Source organism: Haliotis rufescens, unplaced genomic scaffold (assembly GCF_023055435.1).
Source record: "Haliotis rufescens isolate VD_foot unplaced genomic scaffold, xgHalRufe1.0.p SCAF_2, whole genome shotgun sequence".
Taxonomy (NCBI): Eukaryota; Metazoa; Mollusca; class Gastropoda; order Lepetellida; family Haliotidae; genus Haliotis; species Haliotis rufescens.
The window spans coordinates 50,245,882-50,270,847 of record NW_025963890.1 but is presented as its reverse complement, the minus strand read 5'-3'; the positions used below and the strand labels follow the sequence as shown (position 1 = coordinate 50,270,847).

General features: G+C 40.6%; 1 protein-coding gene across 4 annotated transcripts in view; it reads left to right on the top strand.

Moving 5' to 3' along the window:
- Window positions 1-22,463, top strand: part of LOC124118389 (ornithine decarboxylase 1-like) — a 40,962-nt gene extending 18,499 nt beyond the window's left edge. For 3 of the 4 annotated variants that reach the window (XM_046480485.2, XM_046480487.2, XM_046480486.2), the window contains exons 2-11: window positions 6,468-6,648; window positions 7,370-7,466; window positions 9,190-9,266; window positions 9,728-9,900; window positions 11,332-11,469; window positions 12,483-12,648; window positions 13,282-13,450; window positions 17,461-17,591; window positions 19,241-19,452; window positions 21,687-22,463. In XM_046480485.2, coding sequence (XP_046336441.1) covers window positions 6,562-6,648; window positions 7,370-7,466; window positions 9,190-9,266; window positions 9,728-9,900; window positions 11,332-11,469; window positions 12,483-12,648; window positions 13,282-13,450; window positions 17,461-17,591; window positions 19,241-19,452; window positions 21,687-21,738 — 1,302 coding nt within the window. In that variant the 5' untranslated portion in view covers window positions 6,468-6,561 and the 3' untranslated portion in view covers window positions 21,739-22,463. The remainder of the gene's footprint in view (window positions 1-6,467; window positions 6,649-7,369; window positions 7,467-9,189; window positions 9,267-9,727; window positions 9,901-11,331; window positions 11,470-12,482; window positions 12,649-13,281; window positions 13,451-17,460; window positions 17,592-19,240; window positions 19,453-21,686) is intronic. The other variant, XM_048400099.1, reaches the window with a different exon arrangement.
- Window positions 22,464-24,966: the final 2,503 nt, after the last annotated feature.

The following is a 24,966-nucleotide window of genomic DNA, read 5'->3' as shown; positions in this document are numbered from 1 at the left end:
TCATATAGTGTTCCTTTTGGGTTGTATTGAGTAACGCGATTGTATCACGGTTATAGTGGTGTGTAATTGCTTGTCTGTTTTTTGCATCAACATACTTTTCATCTGTTTGAAAAAAGGCAACTTATAATTAACTATTAACTGTAAAAAAGGAAATAATACTGAGACGACCTGCGTATATTTATCTCTCTATCGTTATCATGGTCAACACCTGTCTACTTTTAAGTGTATGTACTTTTACTTGAACGTCGTACTGATTATGGAATGACACATCCTCATTTACATGACCGCCTCCGTGGTCTAATGGTAGATCGTCCGCCCGGAGAGCGGAAGGTCCGGGGTTCGATCCCCAGCCGCGTCATACCAAAAGACGTTAAAAGATGGTACTTGTTGTTACCCTGTCTGGCGCTCGGCATTAAGGGGCTAAAACAAGGACTGGTCGGCTCGGAGTCAGTATACTGTGTCTGAGTGGGGTATTCATGTTAAACTGCGGCATGGTATCTCAGTGTGCTAGCACTATAAATTGGCATCAGACCGGACTAGTACAAGCAGCCACACACACACACACACACACACACACACACACACACACACACACACACACACACACACACACACACACACACACACACACACACACACACACACACACACACACACACACACACACACACATGGTATATAAGTGCAATAATCTTGGACGCGACGTTAAACCCCATTTCACCTCACCTCACATGTATGTGCTGTATATACAACATACTTTGATTCTATAACACAGAATATAGTTACTATAGTTACTCCGTATAACGGTTCACTCCTTGTTTTCAGAGGTGTCATTTAAACAAATAAGTTGCTTGAATAAAATATAAAACGTCAATGCCAGAGAATACTAAATCTCTAATAACTGCCCAAAACCGATTACATTGGGGGACAATATATTATATAATATTATACAATATTATACGAAGTTATACAAATATTTGTCGCATGTTATTCAGTCCTCTGTTGTGATACAATTGTTTCATAACAATTTACACCTACAAGGCCGTAACAAAGATATCCTTTAGTAGGGGCTTCGTGCAAAGTTCGGGGCGGTCGGTCACTTTAGTGGTTAAAGCGTTCGCTCGTCACGCCGAAGACCAAGGTTCGATTCCCGACATGGGTACAATGTGTGAAGCCAATTTCTGGTGTCCCCCGCCGTGATATTGATTGAATATTGCTAAAAGCGGCGTAAAAACGTACTCACTCAGTCACTCGTTTAAAGTTCTGTTGACTCAAGAGCAAAACCAAAAGTTTTAAAGAAAATGTTAACGTGCAGTACAAAGTACAAAGCAAATAAACCATAAATTCTTCTTCTTTTTTAAAGGATCCTAATTACATATTGCATTTTTCTGGATAATGTGTTTCTTCTACTAGCGCTGTACAACATTTTTTCACATCAAAATGTATGAATATTAACACATAAAGCGCTGCATAAATGTACGTTAGGTAAAAGATTTCAACACCTTTTTACACGATAACATTTAGATTCATTCAAACGATAGTTGCATATCACACTTGTAATTGAAAGCATTACAAAAAGTGTGTTTCGCATAATCGATGGTACAGAATGGTATTTAGAAACGATTTTACGATTTTTATAATATTCAAGACCTCTATTTCAATTCAGTAACTTCGCCACTACATATACGGACATAAATTATTCTTTTAACGCCACTCTATTATTCCAACTGTCAATTGTTTCTGACGAACAATTTTAACCAAACACATGTGGCTGAAACCCGATATCAACATGACGTAAATGTCGGTACGATCCCACACAGCAACTTTATTATTTCATTATGTTTCAGCCTATTTATTACTCCTTGGAATGAACTACCGAATCTTTTTTTTAATTCAATGCCTTTGTCATTCACATTGTGTCATGTAATAGGACACTTCCCCACAATTCCCTCAACAGAGGGACAATTACCCACACCCATCAATTTTAATGCAAGAACATTAATGTATTGTATGGATTACATACAGATCTCAATAAGTATATATTTTACATTTGGCAAATTGTGTGAGTGGCTGGTGGCCACCGTTAGAGGAAGACAAGCTCACCCCTTTTGTGAACACCAGGGCCCACTTGCACAAAGCGATCTTAGCGCTAAGACTATTGTAACCCTATGTTAAAGTATGGGACTAACGATCATCTTAGCGCTAAGGTCGCTTTGTGCAAGTGGGCCCAGGGCACAAAACGAACTTAGCGCTAAGACTATTGTAACCCTATGTTAAAGTGTGGGAGTTAAGATCATCTTAGAGATCGCTTTGTGCAAGTGGGCCCTGCAAGGTAACAGATGTTTATTAATTATAACCATATATTTTAACACAATCTAATCCTCGTGATTTCACTTTAGTACTGGAATAAAGTACAGACACTGGCACAATCACGTAAAATTCTTCTTCTCCGTTCCTGAATATGTGTATAAAAATAGATGTATATGGTATTGCCGATTCTTGTCAGATGTTGACTAGTTCCCTTTTGTGCACTCAACATTATCATCAATCTAAGTCAACTGTGAATATATATTTGTGAGTTTGTTTAATAATAATGTTATTTTAAAATTTAACCCCAAAAGCATTCATGAAGATACGTCTAAAGCTACATATATAAATCTATTTGACATAGTCTCATATACATTTACTAATTATTGTAAAACATGCATGTGTATAACAAACATGAAGGATTATCCAAAGATAACCAATAAAAAATTATTACATAGTGCAATGCACATGTCAACTGAATTTTAAAGCTCAGAGTACCGCGGTACAGAAGCTCACCTTTATCCAGCGATGTAACATTTAAGGGGCAAGGATGTGATAAATATTATACTTATGATGACCTATAATTGGATGTATCACTGTAAGCTCAGAACAATTTGTGAAATAATTATTTGAATGTTTTCATATTTTGTTGTATGTGCTGACAGAAGAGTAAACACTCCCATGCCATATCTCACAGGCACGTTTCCATGATATGTATATATATGATTCCAGTCAATCCATGGAAACACACTCAGAACTGCTTCCTTTCTTATTGATACTAATAGTGGGGATACCGGGTAAGAATAGGTCCCAACATACATTCTGGTCGTAAGATGGATCAAATAGATCGGTGACATGGGTGATTGCGTGTCTTCGTACCAGGATGGTGTGGATCGTTGCTCACAATACCAATCACTGGATTGTCTGGTTTAAGATCGATTTTTTTAAAGGCCGCCTTCATATAGATGGAATATTGCTGAATGCAGTGTTAAACAACACCCACCCCACCCCACCCAAAAACAAACAAACAAACAAACAAAACAAACAAATCAAAACAAACCAAAAAAATACAAACAAACAAAAGATAGTAATAAGACAAACTGCTTATGAAAGTTACTGGCCCATCGGCCTTCCAGATAATTGGATTTTCCATATGTTGTTTAAGACAAGATTGTAGATTAGGGTAAATATATTCTCAAAGATTTATATATATATATATATATATATATATATATATATATATATATATATATATATATATATAAATCTTTGAAAGACATTTAGAAGTGATTCACATAAGGAAGAGAATATATGGATTTCAACTTCTTTATTATGAGGTACACAACGTTTCGGAGTCTGTCTGTCTGTCTATTTCACACACCAGATACCTGGTGTAAATGACCATTAAGATAACTCAAAACTAGATGGTCTTATACAACAAATATATAATGGTTTGTTTGTTTGCTGTTTAATGCCGCACTCAGCAATATTCCAGCTATATGACGGTGGTCTGTAAATAAGCGAGTCTGAACCAGACAATCAAGTAATTGACATCATGAGCATCGATCGACGCATATGGGATACGATGACATGTATCAACCAAGTCAGCGAGCCTGACCACCTGATCCCGTTAGTCGCCTCTTACGACAAGCATGTGTTGCTGAAGACATATTCTAACCCGGAATTTTCACGGGACACATGTAATGGTAAAGATGACACGAATTCTTTGCTACTGTGGTGAATACGTTACTAATAACCTAGTCGGATCTATGTTCATTAAGGAAAACTTCATTTCCCTCAAGCCTCACACTTTGTCCAGTCAAACACAGATTCCATATATTTGTATCAAAACCTGACCGAGGTCTACTCTAACATTTCCAAGAAAGAAATGTACCACTCTTTCACATCCGTGAAGATTCCGGGGTAGAATAGGTCTTCAGCAACCCATCCTTGCCGTAAAAGGTGACTATGCTTGTCGTAAAAGGCGACTAACGGGATCGGGTGGTCAGGCTCGCTGACTTGGTTGATGCATGTCATCGATCCCAATTACGTGGATCGATGCTCATGATGTCAATCACTGGATTGTCTGGTCCAGACTCGATTATTTAAAGACCGCCGTCATATAGCTAGAATATTGCTGAGTGCGGCGTTAAATAACAAACAAACAAACAAACAACTCTTTCGATGAGGGCATACACGTTCTGAGCCTGATTATGATGGACTGCATTAATGGAATTGTTTGCAGATTATTTTTATAGCAACATAATCACCTCAGAGGTCAACACACCTCTACCAACGATGATGGAGTACGTGAGTCTTCCTCCTGGCGGTGTCAAGGTCCTCCATAGCAGAAATGACGTCATCGTCATTTGCATAAAATCGCCAGGCCTTTCTTTCTTCCAGTTTGAGAAGACTTGGAAATGTGGCGGTGACAAATACATATGTTCAGTGGGTTCAAAGCCACAGTCATGCATTACAGCCATTGCGACAACAGAGCTGTGTTCAGATGCATTGTCCTGATGAAACAACATACTTTTAGTTTTCCACGAGTAGTCTTGATATCTCAACGAAGTTGCCACCAGCATACTATTAGTCATTAATTCCCTGACCCTTCGGGAGGTAGTCCACCAGTAGGATTCATTTGGAATCCTAGAATTCGAACCCACCTCTTGCCAGCTGATGCAACAGACTTTGTCTTGTTTATTGAGGAGGAGATGTTAGATGTTTCCATTGCGATGACTCTTGTTTAGTCTATGGTTGATAGTTGTGAACCCAACACTCATCCATACTTACCAATCGCTCAACAGAAATCAGCTGGGTATGGTTCAAAACGACGTAAATTCTCACAAGAGACGATGAACGTTCCTTTTCAAGTCAGAAGCATGCTGAAATATTTGCCATCCCCAGTTCATTCCTCACAATGTTCTCACCTCCCTTATGCCGTTAATATTGTCTATGAGATGCATGGTGTCTCGCCGATCATCTATACTCATATCATGTAGTTTACGAACATTTTCCTCAGTGATAAAGTTGAAAGGCTTCAAGGCTTTCTCTTCCCCTCTTGATCTCTACAGCCAATCTCTTAAAGTGGAGCATCATCCTCTAAAGTTGGTACAACGTCCACATGACTGGCTTTGGGGGGAGTTGGCCCTTTCAGTTGGAGATACATGATGACAGCGCGGTAGCCTGGCCTGTTTTGTCCATTTTCATAAAGAGACAATACCTAGTCACTTTGATACCTACAGAAATATGCTGCCTATCTGTTTATTTGGTTCAAATGCAGCCTGTAATTATGGAATGGGCTGTACTTTGTACATGCAAACTGTCAAGTGGTAAAAATTAGAATGTTCCTGACACCCCTCATATATTGTACTGAGATCCTATGGCCTGTCTATTCTGTAAAGAAATTGTGTTATCGAAATGATGGGACATGACGTCAGCTATAGTTTTGCAGCCCGGTATTTTGTTGCCTATTTGAGCACGAGTAGACCACAAAGGTTAGATTGCCGACTTCACCGTAAACAAGAAACAAGCCTAACAAACATTCAACTGACGTCATGTATGTGTTTCCGTTTACGCCTTATGGAATCTCTTTCGGTGGATAATCGAGACTCATTATTCTCTGGTGTTGACGTTTTATATTTGAGGAGGCGTAGGAAACGTTAAGTTTCAAAAAACGCAAATATGTATCACACGAGTCTTAACATAACCAATCACGTGCTAATATCCAAACAAAGACTTTTTGACAAGAGGGATAACTTTCAACGTTTCTACAGTCTCTTTATTTTGAGCGATATTCCAGCAGCCCCAGTCTGTGGTATCTACATTTCCGGTACTTTTGAGGTACAATCGAGCATGCACTTTCAACGAAGATTTCAAAGAGCGCCATACGACTCTTGGTCAAAAGTTGTTTGATCAGGGTTACAACATCCAAGGCATTAGTAAAATTTCATGGTGGACATGTGGAGGTTATTTTCAGATTTGACGCTTCAGTGAGGGCAACAATGGCTTATTAATTGCAACACGTGATGCTAATTATGTAGTCCCTATCAGCCTCGAATCAGCTGGTGGTTGACGTCAGCAATACATAATTCCGAGGTAGAAATGCAAATGTGACACGTGCACAAATTAATCAGCTTTTTCTATTGCCCCAAATACAGAGTTATATTGTTCTGCTGCTCATCACCGCTAAAGTACACAACACGGGTGTGACAACCGGACCTCTATCTCTCCCGATCTCCAACACAGCTGACCATGAACAGACAACATGTCCACATGGTGCCTGCCAAACAGTCAACAGCAGACAGAGTTGCCACAGCAGTGAACGCCAGAGAACTGAAGGTATTGTCGAATAACAGAGAATAACTTCGGAGCCACGAGGAATTACGGATTGTTTGTGCCGGGGGAAATTAACGTTAACTGTCTTGGTCTTTGGCGAGGGATTGTATGTGCCGGGGGAAATTAACGTTAACTGTCTTGGTCTTTGGCGAGGGATTGTATGTGCCGGGGGAAATTAACGTTAACTGTCTTGGTCTTTGGCGAGGGATTTAAAACGTTAATTTCACTCGCGAGATATAATCTTTAATTCAGGAAGTCGAGTGCGTTATCTTTGATTATCAGCCAAATACCTCCCATGTGTCATTTTGTGTCAGTACTTAAAAACGTCGAATCCCATTTATCGTGTCTGTTATTCAACATTCAGAGCAAAAAATGAATTGTTGTTATTTTAATTTTGTGGCTGGACAGTGCTTTTTGGTTCCGTATAAAATACAAGAGAGAATAAAATTCTGAAAAGAATTCATATTAATAGGCCCAAATTGGACAACACGACAGTTATACACATGGAGTCCATGGTGTATCGGCCAATACAACCTCGAAGTGTAAGGTATTACTCATATGGGACAAAACCCATATGTGTTTATATTACACTATCGGATAATGGCCAAGATTTTATGATCAAATCTTCCCCTGGAACAACTCAAGATCTGGGAATTAATTGAAAACTATGCACAAGCCTCATGGCTCAGCTATGACAATATATATGTGGACGTCTACGTTGCAGGGAGTTGACGACGCTTTCTATGTTATGGATGTCGGTGACGTCGTCAGCAACCATCGACGTTGGCAGAGATTATTGCCACGGGTGGAACCATTCTACGGTAATTACACGTATAGTATGTAAACCTTGCATGTGGTGGGGGTAAGGGCACGAACAAATCTTTATACAATCAAGGAAGGACTTTCGCTATATTCCCCCAAATTATTTGAGACAAGTGGAATTAATACCTTGAAGAGTCTTCAAAACTTGCTGGACTTTTTACAATCGCAGAAAAAAACCAGGTTCAATGCTTTTAAAACTTTTTTCAACTTTGTACAACTTTGTATACCACTATCCCACATCATAAACTTTAAGAACTTCCATGAGGCTTTTGTTACAAACGTGGTGACCACAGATATAGTTACATATCTATCTTACGAGATTCAGGTCAAATTGTTGTCCAAAACGAAAGCAAAAAAGAAGTAGGCATCCTCATCCACCAATTGTGCTCTCCTTCTTGCTGACATGTTTCTTTATGCATACGAATCAGAATTTCTGCTCGGATTGGCAAAGTCAAAACAAGGTAATTTGGTAAAGAAGTTTAACTTAAGCTTCAGGTATATCGATGAACTGATATCGTTCCTAACAATCAAATAGACAATTCCCTTCCACTGATTTACCCGCCTGACCTAGAAATAAAGGAGACCAGTGAGATCGCTTATCTGTTTCATACTAAGATCTATGCATAAAGATTCAGAGTGACAAAACACACTACCCTTGACCGTATGGCAAAAGAGATGACTTCAACTTTCTAATTGTCAACTTTCCCCTTTATGTCGAGCAATATTCCAGCGGCTCCGGCTTGGTGTTTACATTTCACAACTTTTGAGGTACAGTCGAGCATGCTCTTTCCACCAAGATTTCAATTAATGTCATACAACTCTTGATCAGAAGTTGTTTGATCAAGGTTACAACGTTCAAGGCCTCAGTTGAGCTATCAAAACGTTTTATGGTCGACATGTTGAAGACCTTTCCAAATTTGATTCATCAATGACGAAAATGATGTCCGATGCAGTTCCCTATTTTGACTTGCACCATATGTTCCTATGTTTTCCATGAGAGCAGTTGAGTTTCCTTAAGCTTTCGCATGTGTTTTTGATGAGTGCCACCGGTGGGGCAGGATACGCTTACCTTTTCGCGAACACGTGGTATCATCGCTATTTGATAGTGATTCATAAAGACATGCTCATGATATAGTCGGAATAATACAATCGACTGTTTTTACCCCAGATTTATTATGAATATGTAAAGAGTTTTGTCGCTTTTATTTGCTGATCACACAGTCAACAATTATTTGTTCATCTGTCTGGTTAAACAGGCATAGCAAGGTAGACATGTTGCCCTTTTATTTAACTCTTGCTCACCATTTCTCATTTTACTTTGGGGAACGGATGGCCCGGTACTCGATGGCTCTGTAAGGCGTCCCATCGGTGAGCCAGGAACATATTATCGAACATTTCTAATCCCAGATTCGCCGTCATAACGTTTTTAGTAGCAACAGCACCATTCCTGTGTTCGCGGCCTTCACCTAAGTGGTAAACGTCTAAGCCATCACTTTCTCCCACTGACAGGCTGTGACATAACTGAAAATATGTTTCAATCAGCTTGACCTTGTATCTGTCTGTTGTAGACATTTTGTTTCATTAAATTTGAAAAAAACCCAACACATTTCAAACTTTCTGATTCCATGTTTCAGTTGACATTATTTCTCAAAACACCATATAGTACATTTTGTGTATTTGATGCAATTGTTTCTATTTATGTGCAACGTTTTTCCCCTGCAGCTATCAAGTGTAACCCTGATCCATTACTGCTTCGTGTTCTTTCTGAACTGGGAACCGGATTCGACTGTGCAAGCAAGGTACTTCCTCAAAATCTAAAGGAGACTAGGTTAATATATACGACCAAATCCTTCCCATACTGACAAGAAATATCTGCTGAAAACAGTGTCGATTGCACGATTCCGACTATATCATGAGCATGAAAATGAACGACTGTCAAATAGTGAACATTGAGTGCACATCGATCCATTGCTTGGGAGTATGGAGGCAAGCAACATATAAGTACACCCATTATTAGTATTATCATTACGTCAGTAGGATTGGGAGATGACATAAATGCAGAACATTGATAGACGTAACCACCAGCTGGTGTATTTTCCACATGGATCTGAGAATGATATTTCCAGTACATACTGATCCGTTGACCTTGGACTTAATGTAACATCTTTTCTTCTTTTTTAACTATTCGGAACTACAGAAAAAGACAAATGCTGTTATTATAATAATGAAAGTTCAATCTGAACAATATATTTTTTGACAGTCTGAGATGGAGATGGTATTACAAATGGGAGTGGCCGCAGACAGGATAGTGTATGCCAACCCATGCAAACAGATTTCCCATCTTGAGTATGCAGTAAAGAACAACATAGATCTCATGACTTTCGACAATGAAGATGAACTCTACAAAGTCAAGTCAACGTATCCAGGTGCAAGGTACCCTTAAAACATCTAGATTATCTGTTGCGTATGAGAGTTTGAGTTGGGTTTAAAGCTGCTTTTAACTGTATTCTTGTCACATCAGCTAAATTAGTGAGGAAATCCCGAACTGAAGCAGGTCTCAGACGTTTACCACTTCGGTGAAACCCACAAGCACGGATTTGGTGCTGACAAACTCTGCACAAGGAATTATGGTGTCTTAGACGATGATGTCGTCTAGTAAGTATTCTAGCTGTATAGGAAACTGACGTTACAAGACCTCCAGAACGTGGAAACCAATCCTCAGCTGATGTAAGATGACTTGATTTACTTTGTCCAAATGGAGCAAGGTTGTTACAATTTGCAATCTCTGTTATGAGCCTTCCACATTTGAGTAAGTATATTATTTCATATCGGTGAATAAGAACATGACTGGCATAAGGTAAGCTGTAAATGTTGTGTAATAAGTTTTTAGGGGTTGGAATCTGTATAAAGTTTGTTTCTAGGAATCACCAACGCCTGTTAAGGACATCAACAATTGAAGAATGTGCGTTTCAATACCCACCAGCCGAGATTAACTGTAGTCATGAAAGCAATCTTCAACTCCTTTGAGTATTATTATACAGTTAGATTGTTCCACGCCCGCAAGTCAAGTGTCACCAATAATTGTGTTGTATCCTATGCAGAAGTTCCCAAATCGTAGTGTACACAAACCACTGTCAAGAACTGAACAGAGAGTTATACATGGTACACCAAGAAAACGGAAACACATTATCATGTCCTTATAAAAATGGTAAACAAACTAAAGGTACAATAAAATTATTTTCCTTTCTACGTGGGCATGTTTAAAACAATATGAACACTAATGGTATCAATTCATTCCCTGTTTCTGACTACTATCCGATTACCTCCTTTACATACTTAAAGCTCTTTCCACTCTGAAGAAGCTCAGCAGCCTGTTTAGGCCACGTTATCGCGGAGCCTGCTGTTTCGATAAACTGGCAACGTCTCCTCCCATTTCTGCACACCATGACTACAGTTGAAACATGTAACCCAATCTGACACAGGATAACGTAACGACAGAGTAAATGTGTCCCAGTTTCATCAGGTTTGATATATGGCTTCGCATTATGTAGACTGTACTTTACTGTACTTGACTTATCACGTTATTTGATTTTTCATGGCCTTTCTGTTGCTAGTTCACTAGCATCTGACCGTCTCCGTGGTCTAGTGGTAGAGCGTCCGCCCGGAGAGCAGAAGGTCCGGGGTTCGATCCCCGGTCGCGTCTCACCTCACCTCACCTCACCTCACCTCACCTCACCTCACCTCACCTCACCTCACCTCACCTCACCTCACCTCACCTCACCTCACCTCACCTCACCTCACCTCACCTCACCTCACTAGCACCTCTTACCCATCCATCCCTCCCTGACATCAAGTTTCTTCCAGACTCCTCCTACGGATTGTCCCCCCAGCTAACTACAAAGTTCTGTACGACCTGTCCGAGAAATTTGGCTGCCACCCTGGTGACGTCAGCGGCATCTTGAGGACAGCAAAAACTCTCGGTCTAAATGTTGTCGGAGTTAGGTGAGAACATTCCTCTTTTGGACAAAACGGTAATTTTATCAACCAGCCTTTTTTTCCACAACATATCACGAAATACAGCATACAATAGATGCAACACATCTAGACCTTGCTACACAGAACAGCTCATTATAATGATAATATATCATTTTGATATTTATTTACAATGAATTATAAGCTTTCAGTCTTACGTTAACCTTATATTAACTCGGTATTAATCGAGTATCCAAATATATTACGCAAGTTCTTGTTTTAATATTATCATGATTATTCTGATATTCTGACACAATATCTTGTTGAATATAGGCACCAACGCTTCATTAGAACATGTATGATGGACAGAAATAGGGATAACAAGTACATTGGTTACATCCACTTGACAATGTAGACACTCATTCAGATGCTGATTTGTACACTATTTCACAGAATTCCAATTGCTAGAATACCCGTGGAGATTCCAGGTAAGAATATGTCTTCAGCAACCCATGCTTGTCGTAAAAGGCGACTAACGGGATCGGGTGGTCAGGCTCGCTGACATGGTTGATGCATGTCATCGATCCCAATTGCGTGGATCGATGCTCATGATGTCAATCACTGGATTGTCTGGTCCAGACTCGATTATTTACAGACCTCATAAAGCTGGAATATTGCTGAGTGCGGCGTTAAACAACAAACCAACCAACCAACCAATTGCTAGAAGCGCTGACTTTAGTTCAAGTATCCATGGGATATTCCGAAACCGAAGGTTGGACATGCACACAGGGCTGCATTCAAGTGATTTAGCCGTGTAAAAGTAACTGTTGTTTACTATGTGTAGAGTTAATAATTGTATAACGAGTCCCTTTTTTACCCACAGTGTTCTGTTCCATTGAAATTGTCCAGTTTAACATATGCCCGGATTTAGGAATGATGGGATTGTAGTTATGTACCTCTATATACGCTGACTATAATGACAGAACAAGGGGTCCGCACTAAAAACATGATCAATCTTTGACTATCTCTAATTATACCCGCAGTTTCCACGTTGGGAGTGGAGCAGAGGACCCGGAAGCTTTTGCTGCCTCGCTACAGAGATCACACAATGTGTTTGCTATAGCAGAGAAATTAGGATTCACACCAAATATTATTGACATTGGCGGAGGTTTCTACGGTCACAAAGGAGCACCCCTTTCGTTTGAAAAGGTATAACATCCTTGACCTTGGGTACAGGTGGTGCCGCAAATGTTCAGTCTACAGAGTTGCGTCCTTTTTGTCTTGCCCTCAGTCATGGGTGCAAAAATGTTCGAAAACCGATTTTGATTCTTGATTTGTAAACACCATAAACTCATCCGTGGATTTCATCAAATGATGGACGTCTACAACCTACATCATGGGCTTTCCTCACACATTAACCTGACAGGCTGTGAAGATTGAAAATATTTTTAGGGCGACGTTTAAGCTAGCTCACCTACTCAAACCTCCTGTATGATGTAGGACTCGATTCTGGACCTTTGACAAAATGGGCAAACGTTCGCCCCATTACTCCTGGAATCTTGTCAGCAGTTTGTGAATGTAAAACATCTGGACGTTCATGGTGATACTGCCACACGTATCTGTTCTTGAAGTTTTTGATAGGCATTTAGAAGTTGGAAGAACATGAATATATGACACTTTCCATGGAGGACAACTTCTTTTAATACTTTGTACGACGTTTCATTATTACTACTTGCCTCTTCAACGGGTAAATTATAAAGGGACACAAAGTTGCTCTGAAACGGCTTGACAAAGAATATAAGAAGCTGTTATCCCCAAAAATCCAGGGCTTGATTGTTTCAGGTTGCCACCGCCTTGAACAAGTCTCTTGACAAGTACTTCCCCGTCAGCTCCAATGTCAAGGTCATAGCAGAACCAGGGCGGTATTTTGCATCATCAGCCTTCACCTTACTGACTAGTGTGATCGGAAAAAGGAAATGCCTTTCAAAATATAGAGATCATAAGAACTCAGGTACAGGCATGTATTGAGTAATGATTAGCAAGCAATTTTTGTGAAATAAAGTCAGAAATATATATTTCACACGTTTAGGATTCAATCACCCGCCACTGAGTAAAACGAACCGATCTCTTCTCAATATTCTTATCCTATCTCACACTATGCATTTTCTGTCTTTTTTCGATCCTTTGGCGAAACGTGCTTCAACAAAGTTTCCAGCTTCAAACAATTCATCCGAACACACCCCAGCATCAGCGTGGTCAACCACCCAGACAAACTGGGTCACGCACGACTCTAGCGCCAAGCGACATACACGCACTGAACAAGTCATCACTCCAGCCACCGCATTATCTTTCTAAGTTCCACACTCGTGGTCGATGTGATTTAAAATTTAACTCACATAACTGTAACCGCAACACGGTGGTGACTTGCTTGTGTGTTAAAGCATACATATTTGTCGTTAAGGTGGTTACACTAAGAGATCATAGACGACCAAGAAACACATCGCCTGGCTCGTTTGGTGACTTAGTTTTTCACCCTCCAACCCACACGACAAGTGTTGTGACTGTCGGTATCACAGCAGCTCTTCTTCACGATGTCCCCTTTAAGTCCATCTCTTTGATGAAGCCTACTGTACCTACTTGCACAAATGTCGGTGTCAAATGTCAAAATGTCGGATTCGGAGTGTAAACTCATTAAAGGGCAAGTTCACACGGAAATGAACCAATTTTTCTTGTACTTTTTCCACATTAAAAGTGTTAACATAGAAGTGTCATAGACAAAAATATAAAAACATATTTAATTAACATATTTTTTGCATTAAAACGATTTATATTTTTCACATTTACCAAGTGTTCTATTTCCATAACAAAAACACCATGGCTTATGCCCCTTGCAATATGACGTCATTGGTGCCAATTGATAAACATTATGACGTCATCATGCTTTGTTAGAGCCGCTTCACGTGGTGTAGGTACAGTTTTGTGATTCTAGCGTCTCAGATGCCAGCCAGAATTGTGTTATGCTGAGTCACTACTGCGCCGGAGTGTGTCGTAGACCATGTTGTTTTACCGCAAACTGGTCCTTGATATCTTTTGCGTTGAGAATAGACAGGGACCCTGTTGAATTGGCACCAATTACGTCATAATCTAAGGGGGATAACTCAGGCCTATTTCGCTCGTAAAACGAAGGCCTTATAACGGCATATCATTTTAACACTATTGTGAGCTTCCTACTTTCACTGTGAAAAAAAATTAGTGTATATTTTCAAACACAGATACTAATTAATTCTAAAATTGCGTTTTGTTTAGAAAAAGAAAGAAAGTGATTTTTGCGTGTACACTTCCCCTTTAAGGCTGAGAAGACAACTACCAGGAAACCTTAGAAGCAGGTAGTGAAGCCTCAGGAATCAGCTCTAACGACGATAGTTTATCAGATACTTATTCGTCGGATGACATCCATGTTGTTCTTTACAAGCAGTCCATCCCTGAGGATTTGGGGGTTTAAATTGGCAGCAACATTGACGGCTGGTTCAAGAATATGTAATCTTGGTTTCTTCAAGGATCGTTGAATCCCACCCTGCCTTCACAGTCAGTCATTTCCTGTCCTGCTCCAACGGAATCTGAGATGAGTCGTTTTTTGTCCTCTTCTCACATGACTACTATTGCTGATGCTGCGGACGACCCAGACGTCCTCCTTTGCTGTTCATTTGAGCTCGTCTGATCCTCCAGTTTGGCACAGTGAAGCTCACTCCCACTCATCGTCTATGACCCATCATCACCAGTTCGCCGATCACAAGTTCGCCGATCCCTAGTTCTGGATGTTCTCAGGATTGGCGATCGCGGGATTCACGTTCACAGAATTGCTCTTTCAATGATCGTCGCTCTCACGATGAGGATCGGCAATCGGAGGTTGGGGTTTCAAACGATATGTGCTCCCCCAAGGATCAACATTCTTCTAGGGATTGACGCTCTAAGAACAGGGATCAGCATTTGGGAGTTCAGCGCTCTCAGGATCGACGCTCATCTAAGGATCAGCATTCCTCTAAGGATCAAGGCTCAACTCACAACCATTGCTCCTCTCAGGATTAGCGCTCCTCAATGGAAAGATGCCACTTCACATCAACAAACTCGAGTTCAAGGCAGTCATCCTGGCAATCTCCCATCAGAGAGAGCTCCTTCATTCATCACACCTCATGATCCAGTCGGACAACAGCTCGGTCGTCTGGTTCATCAAGAAGATGGCTTCCACCAAGTCGATGTCACTCCTACTCAACTTCTCCTTTCAGATCAACTCCCTAAACATTTAGGATCGAGCGAGGCATATTCAAGTGATCTCCAACGTGATAGCCGACTCCCCATCGTGATCTGACCGGCTGTCACCAACAGAATGGTGTCTCCTTCCATCGATCTTCAGGTGGATCTGCCAACTCTAACCTGTCCCAGAAGTCAATCTGTTTCCTACAAGGTTCAACGCTCAGCTATCCTGGTTCGTCTCTCCCATCCTCGATCCTTAAGCTTGGGACCATACTGTTCTATCTCTGGTCCTTCAGAAAGTAGCTTCCACCAATTTCCGGGGGGTTGGGTAGCCTAGTGGTTAAAGCGTTCGCTCGTCACGCCGAAGACCAGGGTTCGATTCCCGACATGGGTACAATGTGTGAAGCCCATCCCTATGAGACGACCTCCTGCAGCCTCACTCCCAGCTGCTGCAAAAGTTGCTCAAAACACTTCATCTTTACGACATCCTGTTTCTGGCCTCCCACATGGAATCTTAACATTCTGTGTCATTTTACTTGCTGACAAAGACTTTTAGATGATCAGTTTCAAGACCATTTTCTACTGATCCTTGGCACTGCTGCACGTGTTAGCGGGATCCGAACATGGTTTTCACTTCCTACTATCCCCGTGATATCTTCGTTACAGACATCCAAGGCTTACATGCATTTGTGCTGGCACAACTATTCTCAACTGCACAGAAGGGTATATAATTGAGGTTCACACCCGATCCTGTTTGATGTTCTTCGCTTTGTGTATATGCAGAATAACATCTTGGTATTTTCATTCCTGTGTTTATTTATTTTTCAGTTTACGGGCTCCCTGTTGGAGGGTGGATTCACTCGTCTGAAGAGACGTCAGTCTTCATCAAGGAAGTGTCCACAGGTGGCAGCCATTTTTAACAGTGTCCTGAACGGTTATTCCACTCACATCTGTCTGGTACATGTGCTGACGGTGATTGGTTCAGAGATCCCTATTGTGAATATTGTGGATCGTTCCTCGGGTTTTATCGGTAGCTTTGACGATTTCGCTAAAAGAGATGCTGAGCAGGCGCACTCCATTGTCCATATATCCTTTTCTCCTGTGATATGTCCTGCCTTGTTGAATCGATTGGTAGGAGTCCTTACGAATCGATTACAAATCGTATGCTGTATTAGCTACGCAGTCGTTAATGTGGGCATACGTGAAAATATGTAGTGCATCTCATTTGTTTCGTTTGATTAACGTATCAGTATCGTATCACTTATGTGGTGTGTTTTCCTGCTCGCGAGTTCTTGTTTTACGACTCTAGGCAGTGTTATACACAATTTGTTTTTTCACTGTTTTGCACCAGCTTCCTTGTGTATGTCTCCCCGTTGTTGTCTCCTGCGGGATAGGGTATCTGCGCCCCATCATCAAGCCGTAGGGTAAATGCACAATGTGAGATTTTTAAATTTTACTATACCTATCCTATCGCACATGCTATATGCCCACCGACCAGCCTGTTAGCTCCAGAAAGAGAATGAGGTGGCTGGGGTGATCACCTGTTCAGTGTGTGTCGCTTGGCAGGAGAGTCATCTGTGACCCAGTTTGTCTAGGTGGTGACGGTGGTGATGGAAATGTTTTATTGAAGCTGGAAACTTTGTTCAAGCACGTTTATAGGATCGAGAAGAGAAGAAATGCATAGTGTGAAATAGGATAAGTACATAAATATACAATTTATCGTATGTATTGCAATTTCTTATTCATTGGTGTTGTTCTTTCTATCATTAGAGAACAATTGTGAGTCGGAGACGTCAAGTGACAACAAACCAACCTTCATGTACTACCTCACAGACGGTGTATTCGGATCATTCAACGTCATTATCTTCGAAGGCATGCACATATCCCCTAAATTAGTAAAGGTAGATATTACATCTATATTCCACTTCCATTCATCTTGTTTGTATGTTTGTTGTTTAAAGCCACAGTAATCCTTCAGCTACATCACGGTGCTCTGTAAATAATCGAGTCTGAACAGACAATCCAGTGGTTGATATCATGATCATCGATACGATGATACCATGCCATGCATAAACCAAGTCAGCGAGCCTGCTCTACCGATCCCGTTAGTCGGCTCTTAAGAAAAGCGCTGGTAACAAGCATGTGCATTTAGGGGGTAAGACATTTTGACAATTAAGCATCCATGGGCACTAATTGTGCTCTCCTTTTTGCGGATCTGTTTCTTTATGCATATGAGTAGGAATTTCTGCTCAGATTGGCAAAGTCAAAACAAGGTACTTTGGTAAAGAAGTTACTTCAGGTATATCGATGATCTGATACCGTTCAATAACCATCAAATAGCCAATCCCCTTCCACTGAATGTATCCACCTGCACTAGAAATAAAGGAGACCCGTGAGACCGCCTCATCTGTTTCATCTTTAGATCTATGAGTGACAAAACACCCTCCACAAGACTGCATGATAAGGATGACTTCAACTTTCCAATTGTCAGCTTTCCCTTTATGTCGAGCAGCAGCTCCGGTCCTTAGTGTCAACATTTCACTCTTTTCAGGTACACTAGATCATGCTCTTTTCCAAAAAACTTAAATCTGAACAAAATTTGACCCATCTGACAAAACTGATATCCGCTACAATTCCCTATTTTGACTTGTACCATATGTTCCTGTGTTTTTTCTAGTGAACAATTGACTTGTCTTTGCATGTGTTTTTGATCAATTCTGACCCGGATGTTCGAGAGATTCCATTCATCTTGTTCCTTTGTATTCATCTTGTAGATATGGGTACAATGTAACTCGATTTATTGCGATCTAAACAAATAGTGATTCCTTGGTATTTGACTGGCTCACTCTAAAAGTTATTTTGTATGTTTAATTACATGTTTCCATACCTCCCCCTGCCCAAGAAGAGAAAAAAGAGAGAAAACAATTAGGCCTCGACCACTACCAGTTGTTGGTTTCCTTTCTGGTTTCCTTAGTCGCTGACGAAAAAAGTGAGTGGGGCTTGAGTTGTGTTGGGCTTGTGTAGCACGATGCTGCTTTGTGGATTAACAAAGTGTGCAAACCGGTTTTTGTACCCCTTCATATACGCATATTTGAAATCAAGCTTTATGAATTATCTCAACTAGTTGATGAAGCGGAGACAACATTTGTTTTATTAACAATATTGGTATTTCAATACATGTTTGTCATATACATACATTAAGAACACTCTACCTCCACAGCTGAAAGTAAGGGCAGGGTATAGCGAAAAGGGAACACAGGTGATATCGGATACACAACACATATTTTTCATTTTGTGGTACTTGGGCAGCCAAGCATTTGTTCGTCACGCCAACGGCCCCGAACAACTTCTTCACATGGTTACAGTGTTTGAAACCTTATAGTTTAATCCCCCACCAATCCAGCAACCCTTAGCTGCGTTCAGAGAAATATATTGTATGTCTCGAAGTGCTGACTAATCCGTCTCAAACCATCCTGCCCCTGGAAACACCCCTACTCCAATAATATTCAACGATCAATTCCCCAGTAATATCCAATTGGTTCCGTAACAGGCGCCCTCCAGTGACGTGACCTTCACCTCCAGCCTGTGGGGTCCGACATGTGACAGCCTTGATTGTGTACAGAAGGGCCTTTCTCTACCCGAGCTGCAGAACGGGGACTGGTTGTACGTTGAGAACATGGGCGCCTACACCAAGAGCATAGCTTCACGTTTTAACGGAATGCCCATACCTGGATGTTATTATATATGCGAAGAAAAGGTCTGGTAAGATCACTGTCTCATTCTAACAGAAGGTATGGTTCCCTTGGTCAGTTGGGGAATATATTGCCTATCTCGGACAACATGCTAGGAGATAATTTAGCTGTAGCCAGGGCTAGGGAAAAGGGATTTAACGGTTATACAGGAGATGTATGTAAGGGATAGAATAGTTATATAGAAGCAGCATGTTAGGGATGCAATGGTTATACAGGAGCTTATGTTTGGGATGTTATGGTTATATAGAAGCTGTGTGTTAGGGATGTAATATTTATATAGAAGCTGTATGTTGTGGATGTAATGGTTATATAGAAGCTGCATGTTTGGGATGTAATATTTATATAGCAGCTGTATGTTAGGGATGTAATATTTGTATAGAAGCTGTAAGTTGGGGATGTCATATTTATATAGAAGCTGATGTAAGGGATGTAATTTTTATATAGAAGCTGCATGTTGGGGATGTGATCGTTATATAGAAGCTGTGTGTTAGGGATGTAATATTTATATAGAAGCTGTATGTTGGGGATGTAATGGTTATATAGAAGCTGCATGTTTGGGATGTAATATGTATATAGCAGCTGTATGTTAGGGATGTAATATTTATATAGAAGCTGTAAGTTAGGGATGTCATATTTATATAGAAGCTGATGTAAGGGATGCAATTTTTATATAGAAGCTGCATGTTTGGGATGTCATATTTATATAGAAGCTGTATGTTAGGGATGTAATATTTGTATAGAAGCGGTATGTTGGGGATGTGATATTTATATAGAAGCTGTATGTTGGGGATGTAATGGTTATATAGAAGCGGCATGTTTGGGATGTAATATTTATATAGAAGCTGTATGTGGGGGATGTAATATTTTTATAGAAGCGGTATGTAAGGGATGTAATTGTTATATAGAAGCGGGATGTAATGGTTATATAGAAGCGGGATGTAATATTTATATAGAAGCGGTATGTTAGGGATGTAATATTTATATAGAAGCTGTATGTTGGGGATGTAATGGTTATATAGAAGCGGCATGTTTGGGATGTAATATTTATATAGAAGCTGTATGTGGGGGATGTAATATTTATATAGAAGCTGCCTGTTGAGGATGTTATATTTATATTGAAGCGGTATGTAATCGTTATATAGAAGAGGTATGTTTGGGATGCAATGGTTTTATAGAAGCTGTATGTTAGGGATGTAATGTTTATATAGAAGCGGGATGTAATGTTATATAGAAGCGGGATGTAATGGTTATATAGAAGCGGGATGTAATGGTTATATAGAAGCGGGATTTAATGGTTATATAGAAGCGGGATGTAATGGTTATATAGAAGAGGTATGTTTGGGATGCAATGGTTTTATAGAAGCTGTATGTTAGGGATGTAATGTTTATATAGAAGCGGGATGTAATCGTTATATACATGTAGGAGCGGTATGTTGGGGATGTAATGGTGGTATGGAAGTGGTATGTTAGGAATGTAACGGTTACTCGCCATTTTCATATGCAAATTACATGAGCATGTATTCATGACATGGGGTAAGAACCCAAATGAAGCCACATCTGAGATCTGTGTTTCCGGAAACTCTTTCATTCAACCGCCAGTGTGTCATCCCTCTGGTCACCTGCCTGATCAGGACAAGCGGCGTTAGGCAACAAACAAAACTTCTCTTTTATGAAAACTGTGCGAGGGGCGGCAAAGCAGAACATGCTGATCCATTTCATGAACGCCTGAAGTCATCACTGGTTTTCCATATAGTTTTCCACTGATCCAAAAAGCTTTCATCACTTATTTACCTTTTATGTGTTTCGAGACTGTTTATTCTGACGTTTGACATTTTGAAGGGAAACATTCATACCAAATCGATGCTGACTGCTTCATGTCTTCCCAGACAAGGGGGGTAGCATGGTGGTAAAAGCGTTCGCTCGTCACGCCAGGGTTCGATTCCCCACATCCGTACAATGTGTGAAGCTCATTTCTGGTGTCCCCCGACGTGATACTGCTGGTAAATTGATAAAAGTGGCTTAAAACCATACTCATTCACTTACAAGGCAAGGCTTCTTTCACCCACAGCAATTGGCCTCCTCACAAACTCAAGCGCCGTATTGTGTATGTGACTCTAATTCGTCTCACCAATTGTCTCCCTTAGTGGCAATCAACCAATACTTGAAGCTGTTTACACCTAGCACCGAGTAATGGACATATATGTAACGCAAGTGTTGTTTTTAGATGTGTTTATTTGTTTTCAGGGATAAGATTTTCACAGAAAATGGACGACATTTCAGTGGAAACCATTCCTAAGTTAATGTGAACAGCACCAAGATCTACCATTGTATTCCAGATGACAGTATTTCCTATGTAAGACACAGGTATAGTCTGGTTTATAAACGGGAAGGACATGTATTTTGGAGTTGACCAGTGTTATCCGTGCAGTTATGGGAAGTATGACCATGAGTTGCTTCCCTTGTGTCAGATGTCTTCAGAATGAAAAGGGACTTCTCTTACAGCTTACTTCAAAGATACCGCGGGTTTGATAATCAGACTTTACACATTTAATGCTCTATCATGACGTGCTTTATCCCTGTCAGTACTTAGCAAGTTTGTTGTCTAATGCCGCACCCAGCAATATTCCAGCCACATGACGGCGGTCTGTAAATAATCGAGTCTGGATCAGACAATCCAGTGATTGACATCATGAACATCGATCCTCGCAATTGGGATACGATGACAGGCATAAACCGAGTCAGCGAGCCTGACCACCCGATCCCATTAGTCGCCTCTAACGTAGCAAGTAATTTGTACCCTGGAGTAACCTAACCCGCCATTATTGTTTCACAAACAGAATTTATATATGGCATCCATGAAACACGAATGTCTATCAAATCACATTGTTGTCTTCGTATCCTGGTTGTAATGCAAGAGATTGTTTTCCGCTATTGTTTATGCTGTTGCTACTGCTATTTATATCTACATGTTACCTTTTGTAGAAAGACTTGCAATAAATTGAATATACGTGTATAGACCAACAATGTGTTATTATATTTGTTTTAACATATTGAGGGGATTAGGAACATCACTGCCTTTAGGGTATTCATCCCACAATTGTTCTTCTGGAAGATCCGGACGTCTTGCTCGCTAAAAAAGTGTCTCAGTGAGATTCTGACGTAAGCACTCCAGAACAGCACGTGATCTGTGACGTCTTGAATTATCTTTGTTTGTTTGTTTGTTGTTTAGCGCCGCACGCAGCAATATTCCAGGTATATGACGGCGGTCTGTAAAATAATCGAGTCTGGACCAGACAATCCAGTGATTGACATCATGAGCATCGATCCACGCAATTAGGATACGATGACATGTATCAACTAAGTCAGCGAGCCTGACCACCCGATCCCGTTAGTCGACTTTTACAAAAAGCATAGTCGCCTTGTACGGCAAGCATAGGGTTGCTGAAGACCTATTCTACCCCGGTTTCACAGGAACAACATTAGTGTCGGTTCACCTCCACCTAAAAAACACAATTGTGGGTTCGAATCCCAGATCCGCCCCCTGATTTTGTTTCCAGGTTTGTCAGCACCACACGCGTACCTGTAGGTTTCACCAAAGAAGTACACGTCTATGACCTGCATCACTCGTACTTCAAGTGAAATCCCTGAACAAAGCCCGTTGTACATACAGTAGCCACTCACTCGGAAAACACATTTATCTTCTTGTGATATAAGGGATAGTTTCCGGACGGGTTTTCAGACTCAGAATACACATGTCAGACATATTTCAAGATCAAGAGTTTTTGTGCAAAAGATCTGCCCTGGAGATTTACCCCTGGGAGATCGATTTAAAAAATTCGATCTAATATTTACTTACAGGACTTTTAGCACTTTAAGAGACGTTCCTCCGCCAGGCTACATAGTCGCAGATTAATACCAATGCTTTTAAAAATATCTTTTCAAAGTCCTACACGCCAGCAAGAGATATTTTAGGTCCGTTTCCTAAGCTTCATGGAAAGTACGTTTAAAACATAAAATTGTTGATAAATATTGTTTAAAATCTCTTTTCTAGCTAAAATACGTGAAGCTCATTTCTGATGTTCCCCGCCATGATAGATCTAAAACCGGCGTAAAACAATGCCCCCAGCACCCAGTCCAGGACATAAGCGAGTACTGAACTGCTGCCGTGCCGCGTGTTTTAAGTATTTGCAATATGCTGCAGTCAATGTCACCTCGGGGGGCGGTCGGGTAGCCTAGTGGTTGAAGCGTTCGCTCGTCACGCCGAAGAACCGGGTTCGATTCCCGACATGGGTACAGTGTGTGAAGTCCCCCGCCGTGATATTGCTAAAAACGGCATACAACTATACTCACTCACTCACTCACTCACTCACTCACTCACTCGTTCATTGATGACTCTCAGCATCTTACTCTGATTAACATAAAACGTTATGCAGAGATTTTTTTATAATCATAAAAATGGTTCTCTTACATTTATTGAAAGACAACACAAGCTGTCAAACGGAATTTTTTAATAGCACTTTATTCAAAGAAGAATGAAAAGAAATATATCAAGCTTAAATAAACTGGAATCCGGGATGGTCAGTAATCTAGGTAACCTTTCGTAAAAGCTAAAGTTCGAAATATAGATATAAAGTATAAAGCGCACACATGCTTTGATTATAGGTTCGAGATATCAGTATTAAAACAAATTCAGTTTTTAGCATACATGTACTTGCTTTACCAGGCCAATTATGCAAAACAATCATGGTACGTATGAAAGGTCGTGAAGGAATAACTCATAATAACATAATACCAAATGATCACGATTAACCAAAATCAACACAACTAACATGATAGCATGTTTAATATAAAAAACTGTTAAAAAAACGTTCATAGGTATGAATAACCGCTGGACATAAAATGTGATTTGGTGTTGTCGGGCCGCCTCTGTGGCCTAGTGGTAGAGCGTCCGCCCGGAGAGCGGAAGGTCCGGGGTTCAATCCCCGGCCGCGTCATACCAAAAGACGTTAAAAAATGGTATTTGTTGTTACCCTGTCTGGCGCTCGGCTAAAACAAGGACTGGTCGGCTCGGAATCAGTATACTGTGTCTGAGTGGGGTATTCATGGTAAACTGCGGCATGGTATCTCAGTGGGCTAGCACTATATATCGGCATCAGTCCGGACTAGTACAAGCAGCCACACAAACACACACACGTACATGCACGTCGCTATATAAGTGCAATAGTCTTGGACGCGACGTTAAACCCCATTTCACCTCACCTCACCTGGAGTTATCGATGTAAGTTTCATTGTAAGCATTTATTAACATAGTATCATTCATTAATAAGCACCATTTATGTACAAATTGTATTGAAAGTTAAAGATTCATCCACCCTTCTTGATCTGTACATTTAGGTTTAATAGAGAACTGCTTATATCACCAAAATAATGAACATATTGCATTGAATGCAACTGGCAGCTCATGCACTCGATGGATACTGATCATATTAAGCGCGTTTGCTTACGTGATGTCCGGATTTAGTCT